Here is a 14,820-nt window from a genome sequence, read left to right on the forward strand (position 1 = left end):
ATAGGTGATTAATAGGTTGAGATTCGTAAATAACTACGTGCAATTTTCATTCAATCATTCCTTGTTATCGAACTAATTTTCTGCTTTCTTAGCGATGTCTGTGACGATGTGGCGGAGTTCTTTGGCAAATAATCGCGAGTGGATAGAGGAGTTCATCCTAATTTATCAATCCGAACCATGTCTCTGGAAAGTGCAATCCAAGGATTACCAAAACCCACAAAAAAGAGGTAATGCCTATGAAAGACTCGTTTCGAAACTCCTCGAAATAGATTCTGGGGCAAACAATCTCAAAGTGAAATTCATATTAAGAGAATTGATCTCGCCATACAGAAAAGAACTCCAGAAGCTAAAAGAACACCCTTCATACGTGCCATTGTTATGGTATTTTCCCCTTATGAGATTTTTAGACAATACCGAGGAAACATCCGTATCTGAAAAATGGCGTATGGTGAGTACATTTTCTTATCGATTTTCTTCATTCAAACGACGTCCACAAACTGTTCATCCTCATTCTTAGTTGGTTTGGCAGCAAAATTAGGGGAACACTTTTGGGAATTGGTTGTGCAGTTGATCAACATACACTCAGGGGCAAAATTGACCGTCCACTTACATTTTACGTATCCATTCAAAATTCTATAATACCTAACTCAATTAATTATATGATAATAATTATAAATTAATTGAATTAAGGTGAACCTTAATAGAAACGTTGAATTCTAATTTTATTTGTATATTATCTTGTTATTTCCACCAACAGAATTGTACCTTAAACCTTATAAAACCAAAAACAATTCATTCCATTCAAGGAGTCACTTTTCTAAAACAAATTCTTACTGACTATTCATTTTTTTTCTATTACCATAACATCATAAATTTTCAACCAATCATTTATGATACCATCCTATCCTATATATCTTTCAATTTCTCATACTGATTAAACAAACTAACTGAATTATATTGGGGAAACTCGAACCATTAACAATGTCCCCAAAATTAAAATATTTATTGAGTCTCCTTCTTGAACCTAATATGTTTTCTCCTTTTTTTTTCTCTCAATCTTCTTTACATATTTCTTTAAAATGTGTTTCAATTTTCCTCTCACTTTTCGGACGATACCATTTTTTCTTCCTGGTTCCAATTTCTTTTATTTCTTCTTCATCTACTATTTTTCCATAGTAATTCCACTTGTTGTTGTCCCCCAAATTGATTGTTTTTGACGTACAAGAATTTTCTTCCTTCAGCACTTCAGTAAATAATGCATTTTGTTTTTCAATATTCCTCTTTATTTCTCTTAATTTAGCATCCAGCTGTTCTCGTACTGCTTTTAGATTTTATTATGTTCGGTAGAATCTAATTCTTCCCGATTTCGTTCACTGCTGTTTCTTTCATTGCGTAATTACGCAAAAGAAGACAAACAATTGTTTGTCTTTCTTTTTGCCTTCCCTCTGCATATTCTTTAATTTATTTTTCAATTTCCAAAGTATTTTCCTCCTATTTCTTAGATTGTTCATAATTTTTTTCAGATTGTTCATCAATTTTCTTAGAATGTTCATCAAATTTTTTGTTAATACATTCCCTCATCTTCAAAAGAAAATCCAATAAAATTAGAATCATTGTTTTTTTGTGCGTCAGCTGAAGTCTTGCGTCTGGATTCCATATTTTGATCATTTCTATAGCTCAAATTGACACGTTGGGTACGCCAATTTGTTACAAACCAATTGTAATTTTATTTATATATTATCTTGTTATTTCCACCAAAACAGAATCGTAACTTATAAAACTAAAAACAATTCATTCCATTCAAGAAGTCACTTTTCTAAAACAAATTCAGCAGTGGTACCACGATCGATCGACAATCTATATCGCTGTCGAATTCAATGAGGCGTTGTCGGCAATCTAATTACACCCGAAAGTTTTAGTGTTAACAAGATGTTCATACAGAGAATAATAATCAAATTTTCTATTCGACTTGAAGATAAGGCAGGAAAAAAAGGGAAAAACGGGATTATTGTCAAGTCGTGCGCTTGTCGTGAGCTTGTGGTACGTGGGCTGACTAACTATTTTGTTAGTCATTTGGATTATACAGGGCGATTTCCAGTTTCGGGTCATATATTGAAAATTCGCTAGTGGACGAACGAATGATCACAAATAACACAAATCAATCAAATTTGGTACGTGGAAGGACTACACTAATCCCCATTGAACAGATGTGACAGTTTATCAGTTTCCAGAACCGGACGCTATTTTTTTCATATTATCGGAAATCATATAGACAATCACTCTGTAGATGGAAAAGTTGATAAACCTGTTATGGCAATTCAAACTACACTAAATACATTCTAAATAAGATTCATAAAATCTCGTGGCACACTTACAGATTTAGAGAAAAACATGTATTGAAAACGCGTTACTCGGAGATAAATTTTTTGTACAGCTTAATTTTCATGGAAAAACCGTACCGAGATGATGACTGTATCAAAAAGTGGACACAGAGGAATATTATCAATTTAGATCCACTCGATGTGCAAGTATTGCAATATTCAGGGACGGACTCTCATTTCAGATTGTGTTTTCCAATAGCGGATCGGTCTAAAAAATCGCCATGAATATTAATAGTAATAGTAATAGTAATAGTAATAGTAATAGTAATAGTAATAGTAATAGTAATAGTAATAGTAATAGTAATAGTAATATTAATAGTAATAGTAATAGTAATAGTAATAGTAATAGTAATAGTAATAGTAATAGTAATAGTAATAGTAATAGTAATAGTAATAGTAATAGTAATAGTAATAGTAATAGTATTTATTGATCCAGAAGACACAAACAAACATGTGTATAGGACAAGTCATGTTGTATAGATATTATTAACATTGATACATTGACTGCTAAAATTAATACACAATGGGCAAGTTTCCTATAACTCCAAAACCGAATTTGAGATTATTTATGGAAAGCCTTTTCTACTAGTTATCCAACACGTAAAAGATTCGCTTCAAAATTCAGACATTTCAGAAATACACCCTTCGAAACTTCGACTATGTAAAAGCTTGTGACGTAGAATGCCTTTATTAAAGTATAGTAATATTTGTTAATTCGACAACACTGGAACCGATCAAGAAGATATCCACAGATTACAAAAAATTGTTTCTGTAATCTGTGTCTTTTCCTTCTTTAAACCGATGACATTTTGTGTCATTGTGTGTTTTTCTTGTCAAATGTGATCATCACACTTGATATTTATCAAGGAGATATTTATCAAGGAGATATTTATCAAGGAGATATATATCTCCTTGATATTTATTACATCTATGGTGATCAGAAAACTTTCATGACCATTATTGACACAAATGAGCGTTGCCGGATTGTGAAAATGACGTAGAATGTTCACAAGAGCACTTCTGAAATCAGAAAAAATATATTTCGAGATATTTGAGTTATAAGGATTTTTATGACATATATTTTGAAATTTAGGAAAATACCCCATTCTGAATATCGTTCACACCTTTTTCATTCATAGGCGCTTACTTTCATTTATTTGATATAAGAAAAATGAAATTCATTTGAATAACTATTTCGTACAAATCGCTTTAGTTATTCGGCACGGAAGGCCTATCATAGCGACTTTGCAAGAATTCACCTGCAGATTGTACTGAGGCGGAGCTTCGTCGTGTTGGAAATAAATCCCACGTTGGTTGTCATTTCCTAATAATACAGGTAAACGATGATTTAAAAAATCTAAATAAATTTGTGAATTCAACATGCTATCGAAAAAATGTGGTCCAATCAATTCATTATCCTTAAGACCGCACCACATATTTATAGAAAATCTATAGGGGAGACTGGGGAGGGTTGATACGTTTTTTGGAATTTTTATTCTGGAAACTGAATTATATGAAGAACCAGGACTTTTCTTATATTATATAATTCTTCAATTAATCGTTCAACAAAATAAATATAGAAGTCTCATAACATAACCATCTTATTCTATACAGAACGTTGAACACAAAAACATGCAAACTGTCTCAAGCCTCCCCACATATGGGAGGATTGATACGATGTACTGGGAGAGTAATCGAGAGGATTATTAAGCTCAGTAGGTAGGTCAGCAATGATACTGGCTTGCTTTGGTCCCATAGGTGTAGAAAAATCATGAAATGGTCGGTTAGTCACTTCCGCACAAGAAAAGTCGACCTCGTTAAATACATGGGGATTGTACGGATAAATTCCAGTTGTTAAAAATCCCTTTGATATGTTGGATGGTGAAAACGCCTTCATATAGGCCTATCCAACTAGCTACGGAATATTTTTTTGAAGATGATTCATGTATCTGGCCTCCCCACGACAAATGTCTCAAACCTCCCCGACAGCAATTTTTAAAGGGATTTATGTTTTCATCTTATACTCATATATTTTGAGAACCGAATAAAACTGTAAATTGAGTAGTTTTATGCATATTTTCCAGTGAAATGTTTGTTTATGCCGAAGAATTAATGCATGATCATAAAACCCTTAGGTAACTTGAGTAAAAACTTACAATTTCTCACCTCGAAACACTCTTCGTTGAATATTTCACAAACAAACTACTGTAAGCCATACAGATTAACGTCACGCAATGCCCTCTGCCAAAGAATAGTGTTCACTACTATAAAACTTTTGAAAACGGCTACAGATCGCGGATATAAGCCTGTATCAAGCCTCCCCATGTATCAAAGCTCCCTAGTCTCCCCTACTGTGAATTTCTTTTAGTTTTTGCATGGGGATTTTCTTGAGTCCACACATGTGAATTTCTCATATTAATTATACCATCTCTGGTGTACTGTGGAAACTTCACCAGTGGAAATAATGCGTGATATTCTTCTTCTACTATAAACCAGCCAATTTGAAAACCGCTGTCTCGATCCATCATCAGGAGCTTCCAAGCGTTGAACTTCAGTTAAATGGTATGGATGGTAGTTTTCCTGTTTTAAAGTAGTGCAAACTGTTTTTTGAGAAACCCCTGTTCTTTGTGCTCCCTTGCGAGTACTGATACATGGATTGTTGTGTTATTTATTTACGAGTGTAGTGATTACTGCATCTCTTTCGTAATTGCTAAAAGCCGCATAGCTCCTCTTAAGAAAGTTTTGACCATTCCTAGGATTGAGCTCCTAGCCGCAGCTTTATTAGCCAACGTTTTGAATAATACGTTGGATTGTTGGGAAAAAATAATTCGAATGAATAAAATATACGCAATTTCCACGATGTTTTCATTATTATTTACAATACCCTCCGCAGTGGTTGCGAATTTGTAAATTCTCCATATTCCCTGAGATACACAAAAACTGATGAGGTCTGGTGGTGGGGAATCCTTCTTATCAGAAATCTAGCACGATACACTTCTACAGAATTTCTTCCATTGGCATCACAATATCCATAAAAGTACATATATCATATCGGCATATTCTCTTGTTGAATATTGGTACGGCATTGTTGATTATAAATTGAATCTATTAGTTTTGTCTAAGATGTCTAAAACACTGGTGTGTGCACTTGTCACTTTTTGCAAGCATCAACATTTCAGAAAAGTCCAATGATACTCTCTCGTTTTATTTTGTTTTGCATTGATATCGAATGTCGATCAACGAGTTCAAAATATATAATATAAATATAAAATTTTGTCAGCTTTTAAGGAATATTTGTGATTTACAGTTTAATTTTCGTTGTAAAAACAAATCTGGCAATATTTCAACACTATCGAATAAGGGTTCGAAGGAGGATTTACTGTTCTTCTTCAAGATAATTTTCGTTTGACAACTTGAATTCGTGAGGGGGGTAATTCAATATAATTTTGATAAAACACAGTTGATTGTTCAAATATCCAATATATTCAGTTGACGGAAAGGGAATTTTCACTATATCTACTCAGGAAAAATATTTGAAGTGACTGACTCGAATAGATTTATGTATTTCTGATTTTCAATACATGCTCACAATTCACATTACGTATTTCCAATACAGTTTCTTTGAAATATTGCTGAAGTTTCCATAAAACTATATCGGTCCCGAATGTTCATTCATCTGATTTGGTTCTGCTTCAAATTCCAACAACACCGAATTCTTAGCTGTAGTTCTTGATTGTTCATACAGAAAACTGAACTTACTGAACGACATGTTGAATGATTGAATGTTCTACACCCCTTTCTCGAAACTTATACATTTTCACATACCAATAATCGCTTATAAATACACATATTCGTACGTCGTAGAAAAGTATTATTTTCAAATATCAAATGACAATGCTCTGTCAAATTCTAAACAGCGCTACCTACAGTGGGAAAAACGAAACTGATCCCATATCCCCACGAAATTAAAAACAAAATCGAATCAGTGAATACACCAGAGTTTTAGACATCTTAGTTTTGTCTCACGAAAACGTAATGTCAATCGATTAGAAGATAGACCAAGACAAAATTGGTTTGTTTCAATACAGAAACATAGAATCAATAACCAATATTCAATGAAATCTATTGGAAATGAAAATAGTGAAGATTTGGAAAATCAATGAAATGAAAAACTAATGCCTGAAAAATGAAATGATTGAATAACCTTATAATATTTAACTTCTTGAACATTACATTTTTCCATAAAACTAAAAAAGCCCAATCTAAAATGGGAGTCTTTCCCTGAAAATTGGAATACGTGCACATCGAGTGGATCTAAACTGATAATATTCTTCTGTGTCCACTTTTTGATACATCTCGGTATCGTTTTTCTATGAAAATCAAGCCGTCCAAAAAATGTATCTCCGAGTACGCATTTTCAATATTTTTTTTCTTTAAATCTGTAGACGAGATTTTATGAATCTTATTTAGAATGTATCTAGTGTAGTTTGAATTGCCATAACAGGTTTATAAACTTTTCCATCTACAGGGTGATTTTCTATATGATTTCCGATAATATGGAAAAAGTAGAGCCCGGTTCTGGAAACTGATGAACTGTTACATCTGCTGTATATGTATGTATGGGTATTAGTGTAGTCCTCCCACTCACCGAATTTGATGGGTTTGTGATCATTCGTTCGTATACTAGAGCATTTTCAAAATATGACCCAAAACAAGAAATCGCCCTGAACAATCCAAACGAGAAAACCAATTTGATACCCTCCTAAGACCCTTTTTAAGGGTACAAAACTTTTTCTTGAGGGTACATTTCGGTACAAAATGTACTTGTTTTGGAAACCGAACTTTCATTATTTCGAAAACATGTCTCCAGCCCTCTCAACTTGAAACCCTCCTGAGAACCCAATCTTAGGGTACAAACTTTTTCTTGACGGTACATTTCGGTACAAAACTAGTACAAAACTTTGAGATAAAAAAAATTGCAATTTCAAAATTGGGGGTTAGCATGTCTACGACCTCCCCAAACTGAAAACCGTATTTTCATCATTTCAATTAGGGGTACAAAACTTTTTTCCAACGGTAGGTACCTTTCGGTGAAAAAATATATAGTACAAAACTTAAGCGTCTCAAAAAGGTAAAAATTCAAATTTGGGGGGGCTGGAGACATGGACCCACTGTTTGCACCATACATTTCGTACCTCAAACAAGCCGTCACGACTTTACGAGCCAAAAGACAATGGTTTTTACCCCGCGATGTCGCATAACCTTCGAGACGATGTTGGATGAATTTATGACCCCAAGTGTTTCGGTTTTCATTTTATTTTGACTTCAAAGGTATATAATCTTTGTTTTGATTCATTTTGAACTGCAGACAGTGCCTCTGCCTATACTTTGCAATAATTGTATTGTAGTGCGCGGTAAAAGCGGTAATGATATTGAGAGGAATAAGACGAATTCGAAATAAACTTAATATAATCAGTAGATCCAAATCCACAACACTTAAAAGGAAATCTTTTTGTTGCAGAGTCACTCCAATGAGAACCTGAACAGCACCCAACAACAAACTAAGCATTCAAAGGACTCCACTTCGAGAATGGATTCTCAGATCAGACTTCCAGCTAGCCCAGGAAACACACCTTGGTTTAGTATACGTCTAATATTCATCCTGATGGTATATTTTTCGTTTTGGTCTATCACAGTACAAGTATTTTACGTCTATATTATACCATTTTTCTGTAGTAGGTTTATAAAACGTCTTTTAGCGTTACCTATATATACCACACTATATGTTTTTTGCTTATCAATAGTTTTTTCAAGAACTGAAGATTATTTTTTGTTTATATACTTCAATTATTTCAAACTCTTCGTCATATTCATCAGTTATTAACGAAGTCTACAAGATCTCCGATTTATACGTCGAATATATTGTACTTTTCGACGTACTTCCTACACCTATATTAAACGAATATGTGATAGGTTTTTGAAATGTCTATAAGTGGAAGTCATATATACATAATGAGATCTATTTTGTCTCCCAGTTGTGTTTTTACGATTGGAACAATATGCATCCTACAATATATATCGCTTATTTCCCAGCTTTAATAATTTTTCATAATTTATGAACTAGGTCTATAAAGTTCCACAAATTATACGACTATAAGTCGTACATATTTCAACCTTCCCTCCTACTCCATGAACTTAGGTATATTAAACGGATATATGGTATGTTTTCAATCTGTGCGAATTTTTTTAACACTCATCATTGAGGTCTACACTGGACAAATATATGAAAGGTTTCAAATATGACTATTATTATAAACCATATGTAGATACCTACTACATTACTTCCAGTTATCAGGAAGAAACAAAAATACTGGTCCTTTATTCATTATTGTCATATCGATGTTTTTCTGAGTTTTATACACCTAGTACATATAGTTCCAAACATTCAAGTTTTTTGAAGTTGAAGAAGCGATTCAGCTTATATAAGTGCTTTAATTGTTTGAACTGATTTCACCAGGTAGCTAATTATTCAGCTCACATCGAACTTAATCTTTTTCCATAAAAATCACCATTTAAATGATAGCTGTATATAAATGGTTAAGCCGTGGCAGGAATAATTTATATGTATAACATTCATACTAGATATTCTTCAATAGAGGGTACAACCATAGGTGCAATAAATGAAAAAAAAAATTTACATTGAACAAAAAAAATGCATATTTGCATATTTTTCTATAGTTTCCTCGCCAAATGGAGTTTAATTCATTCGGATTGATGGTCGTCAACCAATTAAAAGCAAAGATATTACACATATAATATCTTTGATTAAAAGTCCCCCAATTCGACAATTCACAGCGTTGTCACATGAAATGAAATACCTAATGTCCTGTCCATACACTGATTGCTTCAAACATCAAAGATACTGCTGTCTATACTTGTGATCTGGAAAACTGAATGAGCCCTCTTCAATTACTATTCACTTGATATAATTGTAGTCTACAAACAAGCCTAGCAGATTTATGAGAATGTTCAAGATCTACTACATTTTTAATAGCCTGGCAACATTGGTGCCATGTTTACGTAGGCAGAGGATTGAGTATCTACGCAGGCCCGAACGGCCAATAGGCAATTAGTTATCGTTACAATACACGCATGTGGCAGTCACGGCCGTGTTTCTATGCTATGCTATGCGGCATGCGCTGTTCGTAGTTCGTTCTCCTTGTCGTCCATCTTGAAATAGTTTCGTGAGCTGTGTGTGTTTACTGTGTTTGTTTTGTCTGGAGGAAATTAATTGTACTTTGTCATGAGTGATTGAAATGGATTCTGATTCAACATAGTGATGGACATGTTTAAACATCTGCTAAAAAACAAAATGACATAACCGATTTTGAAGAAAGCTCTCCACTTTCAAGTCTACTAATATGATGAAAAAGATATTTGGTATGTTTTGTTCGACATGTTTTTTTCTCCTAAAACTAACTGAAATAACATTTTACAGAGGCCGTAGTGCTGATGTGGATACATCTGATTGAAGCAATCTGAAAATATAGGAATAGACCATTATGTTTATTTAAAGAGGTGTGCTCAATGTATATACCTGAATTTTGAAAACTACTATTTTATTATTTTCTGAATAAATTGGTTTGAGACCTAGTTTAAAATTTAGTTTTCCTAAAATCCGATTGACAATACGTTATGTCTTATTCGAAACTATGAAAAGGATAAGTATGGAAGAGGGTAAGATTGTTAAACTAAATGTTGAAGATTGACTATATTCAGAACAGTAATATCTAACAACAAACAAGCCTAATGTTCATTCATACGATATTCCACAATATAAACGATGATCCGAAAGTGCATTTGTTGTTCTTTCAATTTATTTTATTCGAAATCATCGATCAAAACATATTAATGCAATTTCGGATCATCGTATCGTCGGATATCGTATACATGAACAGTAGGTCTAACGTTGTTCAGAGACGTCTATTACTGATACTTAATTGTAGTACAAAATACGATTATTAAACGTCTATTTTTGGTACATTGAAGTCGTTGAAATATAGTCTATAATATATGAGTTGTGAACGTCTATAGACGACTGGTTTTCGACGTAATTTCTGAATTACTTAAGTAGTCTAAAAGACGTATATGAAATACGAGTATCAGACGTATATAAAATACGAATAGGAGACGTATATCCAGGATTGATTTTATACGTCTACCACGCGGACATTTGTCCTTCTTATTTTGGTCTAATGAAACCGTATTTATACGTCGGAATAAGTTGACTTATATATGTTTAATAAACGAAAGGTGGTTTCCTGGGAGTGCGCAAGAAAATTCATCAACTTCGTCTACATTACCTCCAAAAGATTCTCCTCCATCTAGTTCCCCTAATCTAAAGGGTATGCCAAACACAAATGGTTCTTCTTCTGAAAATTCAGTGGACAGTTCGACTCCTCCTGATTTTCAGACTAGTTTAGGGCGAGAAGAAGATTTTTATGATTTATTTGGTAGGGTAGTCGCCCACAAATTACGAACCATAAATGAGGGGCAGAGATTTTGGGCAGAAAAAATCGTGAATGACGTTTTATTCCAAGCACAGCTGGGCAATCTTTCTATGCAAACAAGATTGGTGCATACTGCAGAGAAATATGTAAACGAAGGTGAAAAGAAAGTAAGAACAACAAAACTCTTGTAATAAAGACAGTGAAGATAAGTGTGAGGGAGAAGAGCTTTCTGGTTTAGAAATGAATATAATTAGTCAATTTCCATGTAACAAAATGTAGGTATCGTAATAAAATAGAGAAAAGGACCGGTAATATCACTAGAGGGTTGACTTTTTAGCTCCCCAGATAATTTTTGACTCATCCCACTTCAACATATATATTGTATATTTTGATGAAGAATAAATGTTTCGATTTGAATTCATTGAAAAATTTCAACTTTCACCATTCCAAAACAAAATTGATTGAAAAGAATTATACCTGAGCGAGCCTCTAACCCGAATTTGAATTTTCCGCAATAATTTTAATTTTTAATTCTATGTCTATGCTCGATAATATTTCCAATAAAACCTTTGGATAGTCCTTGAGAGCCCTCAATTTTGTTGAAAGAATAGGTAATGTACAAAATCCAGCGACCCGCATACATGAAACACACGGTACATGGGTACAAAGTGATCTAGCTAGAATAATGTACCAGTTTGATTTCTGTAACTGTTAGTAGGTACTTAGGTACGTTCAAAGATGAAGGCACTTCTTCGTGTAAAGTTTTTTCTGAAGCTCAATACTAAGGAAGATCGGTACTATAGGTAGCTACTACCATTTGAAGGAATTAAGTGCCAACCTAATTTTTTCAAATATCTTTCAAATTACCTGTTGCATATTTTGGCAGGGATAATGATACATTAGGGTAACTTATTTTTACTGACTTCTCTTCAAAATTGCACCTAAATAACCCACAGATTATTACGTCATATATTTATTTTTTTTAATTATTATTTGAATGAGGAATTATTTCAAAAAGTTTACTTTTTTAAAACAAAAAGAGGAATTAGAAGGAATTTCATAGATATACCTAACCATTTTCGGTCCATTTACCATCAGTTTCACAAAGCTTTGATTGTCGGATAAACGTCAATTTGTTTTCAATCGATAATTCACACAAGAGCGTTCAGACTTTCATAAAATCATCATGTACAACATCCATTCAATGATTCTCAATTGCTTTTTCTTGGATATTTTCGAGAAGGAAAAGGTTTTAGTGATATCGTTTTGAAAATTGAGTTACAGACCAATAATTGATCGGAAAATTACGGTTTTGTGGAACCCGCTGTTTAGCTCGAAGATGAAGGTGCATGTATTTTACTCTCATCTTTACCAAAGATTATCGAGTTATAACTCAATAATCTTTCTGCTATACGGTAAGTAGACTTTGTTATTGTAGTCGACAGTGACATTTTGTTAACAACCTTTTTTTTGGAAACTTTTTTTATCCACTGTTTATGCTACGCCACTGCTAACGAACCGAATTCTGTAAGTGAGGCAAGTGAGCTTTGAGCTTTGAAATTTGTCACCTTCTACGTCATCAGCCTACACATTCGGTTTTGACAGGCCCGGATCTAGGGGGGGGCAAGCGGGAAGCTTCCCCCGGGCGTCAGCTTAGGGGGGCGCCAAAATCAACCAGAGGTTGAAATTTTTTTTTTTAGTTTCTCGGAAAAAATTAATTTCCTAGAGCTAAAATCGAATCTGTAGAATGGAAACATGATAAACCTTCACTATGCCAAAAATCTTCAAAATCAATGAGGGATGGATCAATTAACTGCATATGTATTATTCAGTCATCTAGGAATGACCGCCACACTTGGGTGAAATAGGTTAAAAGATGGGATATGTCTACAAGGTGTCGCAAGCATAGAGCCAGTAATTTCTTTGCCTGGGGAATTACCGACTCATCCCCAATTCATCTGGAACTAAGGGCCAAAATTTCCGATTTTTCATGGACCATAACTTAAAAACGTATCCTTTCAGCAAAATTCTGTTCGCATATTCATAATCTACGCCCTCGATTTAGTAAATACAACAATATTGGTGGAAATCGTAGAGATCGAAAATTTTTCAAATTTTCCATACCGTACGGTATGGATTTTTTGAAAAATATTTTTGGTCTCCGATCAAAACCAAATTCGTACTGTACACTAATACGAGGGCGTAGAACACGAATATGCAAACAGATATTTTTTAAGAATTAAGTTTTCACGTTATGGTCGATGGAAAATCGGAAATTTTGGACCTTCGCGGAAAAAATTATAAAATCTAAACTGTTAGCGGTAGATGAATGAAGTATGGTTTTTTCTATTCGCAAAGAACCAATCTATCGCAAAAAAAATCAGCATATGACTAGTGCTTTTTTTCTATCATGAATTTTTGCCCCGGTCAGAAAAAATCGTAGAACCGGGCCTGGGTTTTGAACCTTCTTTTCTATTCTTGATCTGTTGGGATTTTATCTCAAATGACTGGAGTCTCCATTTGCACATGTCCCACACGACTTTAAACAAAACATTAATTTGTTTCATTGGTTGACGTCTTATCAGAAAATTGAAGATGATGATTACCAACTTATAGGATGGCCTTCTGGCACTGATTTCTCAACCAATTTTTCTGACGAACCCTGGTTTCATCTTTTTCGACTCTCAAAATTTGCGGTTGTGGAATGTGGAACAGCCAAAAACCTCTGTTATTACAATAATAATGTTGCCAGAATTCAACTTTCCGATGGGAAATCTTTGAATTCCATCATGGATAGCAGATTGTTGAAGATTGGGCCAGATGCATAAAGAAGTACATAGTAAATGATAAGCAACTGACAAAGATAGTATTATAGTGAAAGCAAATACTTTTCTTTATGCATACGACCCATTCTTATTGTCTTTGACTCAATTTTTTGTATCAGGAGTCTAAGAGTCAGACAATAGTTTACCGCCTATCCGAATAGTAGAAAAAAACGATCATTGTACATATTCAAGTGTCACAGATTGAGATATATTTGCCTAATTATATGTTGAAAAGTATACATTTTCTGATCTGACAAGTTAAGCGTAACGAAAATGTGTAAGAATGGGCCAAACTTTTCGTGTACATTCGCTAGTGCGGTGGCTTTTTTCATATTTTAAAGTTAATGGTTCAAAAATAAATAAAATTAATAAATAAAAACGTATGGTTTCTCATACTTTTTAGTTTCCCTATTGCCGGGGACACTTTTTAATTATACGGCGATCGTTTTCTATTTCTCTTTTCCATTATTCTAGTACAAATAAGAGACAATATTAGAAAATTTCGAATTTGGAAATTTAGACAAAGCGAAATATCCCAGAAACGGAAAATTTTAAGCAAATGAGGTTTCAAATAAACTCAGTATCATTTTCACCATGCTTTCTATAAATATTCAGTAAAATACAGAGGGTATTCCAGAAGAAAAAGTACATATTTGGTTCTTGGTTCCTACTACTCTCCCCAGACACCCTGCATATTCAAACAGTTTCAAAATGTAGCCCTTATGGACCTTAATGATTCTATGTTGAAAATTTTTTTTTAAATAATAATAATATAATCTGTCACTACTCTGTGGTGGTTTTTATTCAAACTTATTGAAGTGGGTTGAATTTTCCAGTGAATCAAAATTTATATCCTTCTAGCGACCCTAGCACATCTATTGGATAAAAAATGAATTGTCTACTGGTACATGATTTTAGGGGACAAAAAATCTGTGGACTGCAAGCGGCGATCGTTCTCCCTCTCTCTACTCTTCATACACAGTGTATAAAGTTACATACAGTGACAGTATAGTGTATAAAAGTCACGTACAGTGACTTTATAATAGTTAAAACACTTATAAAGTCATACACATCTCTCGCAGTGACCTCTGTAATTGTTAACCT

At 33.7% G+C, this 14,820-nt stretch overlaps 1 protein-coding gene across 1 annotated transcript; it reads left to right on the forward strand.

The window, feature by feature from the left end:
* LOC123311998 lies at positions 1-11,308 on the forward strand. The gene is made up of 3 exons (XM_044896164.1): positions 1-448; positions 7,903-7,998; positions 10,708-11,308. The coding sequence occupies exons 1-3, from the start codon at positions 95-97 to the stop codon at positions 11,080-11,082; spliced, it is 825 nt and encodes a 274-aa protein (XP_044752099.1). The 5' UTR covers positions 1-94; the 3' UTR covers positions 11,083-11,308.
* Positions 11,309-14,820: the final 3,512 nt, after the last annotated feature.

The sequence above is a fragment of the Coccinella septempunctata genome, chromosome 4 (assembly GCF_907165205.1).
Source record: "Coccinella septempunctata chromosome 4, icCocSept1.1, whole genome shotgun sequence".
NCBI classification, from domain to species: domain Eukaryota; kingdom Metazoa; phylum Arthropoda; class Insecta; order Coleoptera; family Coccinellidae; genus Coccinella; species Coccinella septempunctata.

Excerpts from the sequence above, each read along its gene's own strand:
- LOC123311998 (XM_044896164.1), top strand. The coding sequence starts at position 95 with ATGTCTGTGACGATGTGGCGGAGTTCTTTGGCAAATAATCGCGAGTGG. Across the intron at positions 449-7,902 it reads TATCTGAAAAATGGCGTATG|AGTCACTCCAATGAGAACCT; the intron begins GTGAGTACATTT and ends TTTTTGTTGCAG. Across the intron at positions 7,999-10,707 it reads CTCAGATCAGACTTCCAGCT|AGTGCGCAAGAAAATTCATC; the intron begins AGCCCAGGAAAC and ends TGGTTTCCTGGG.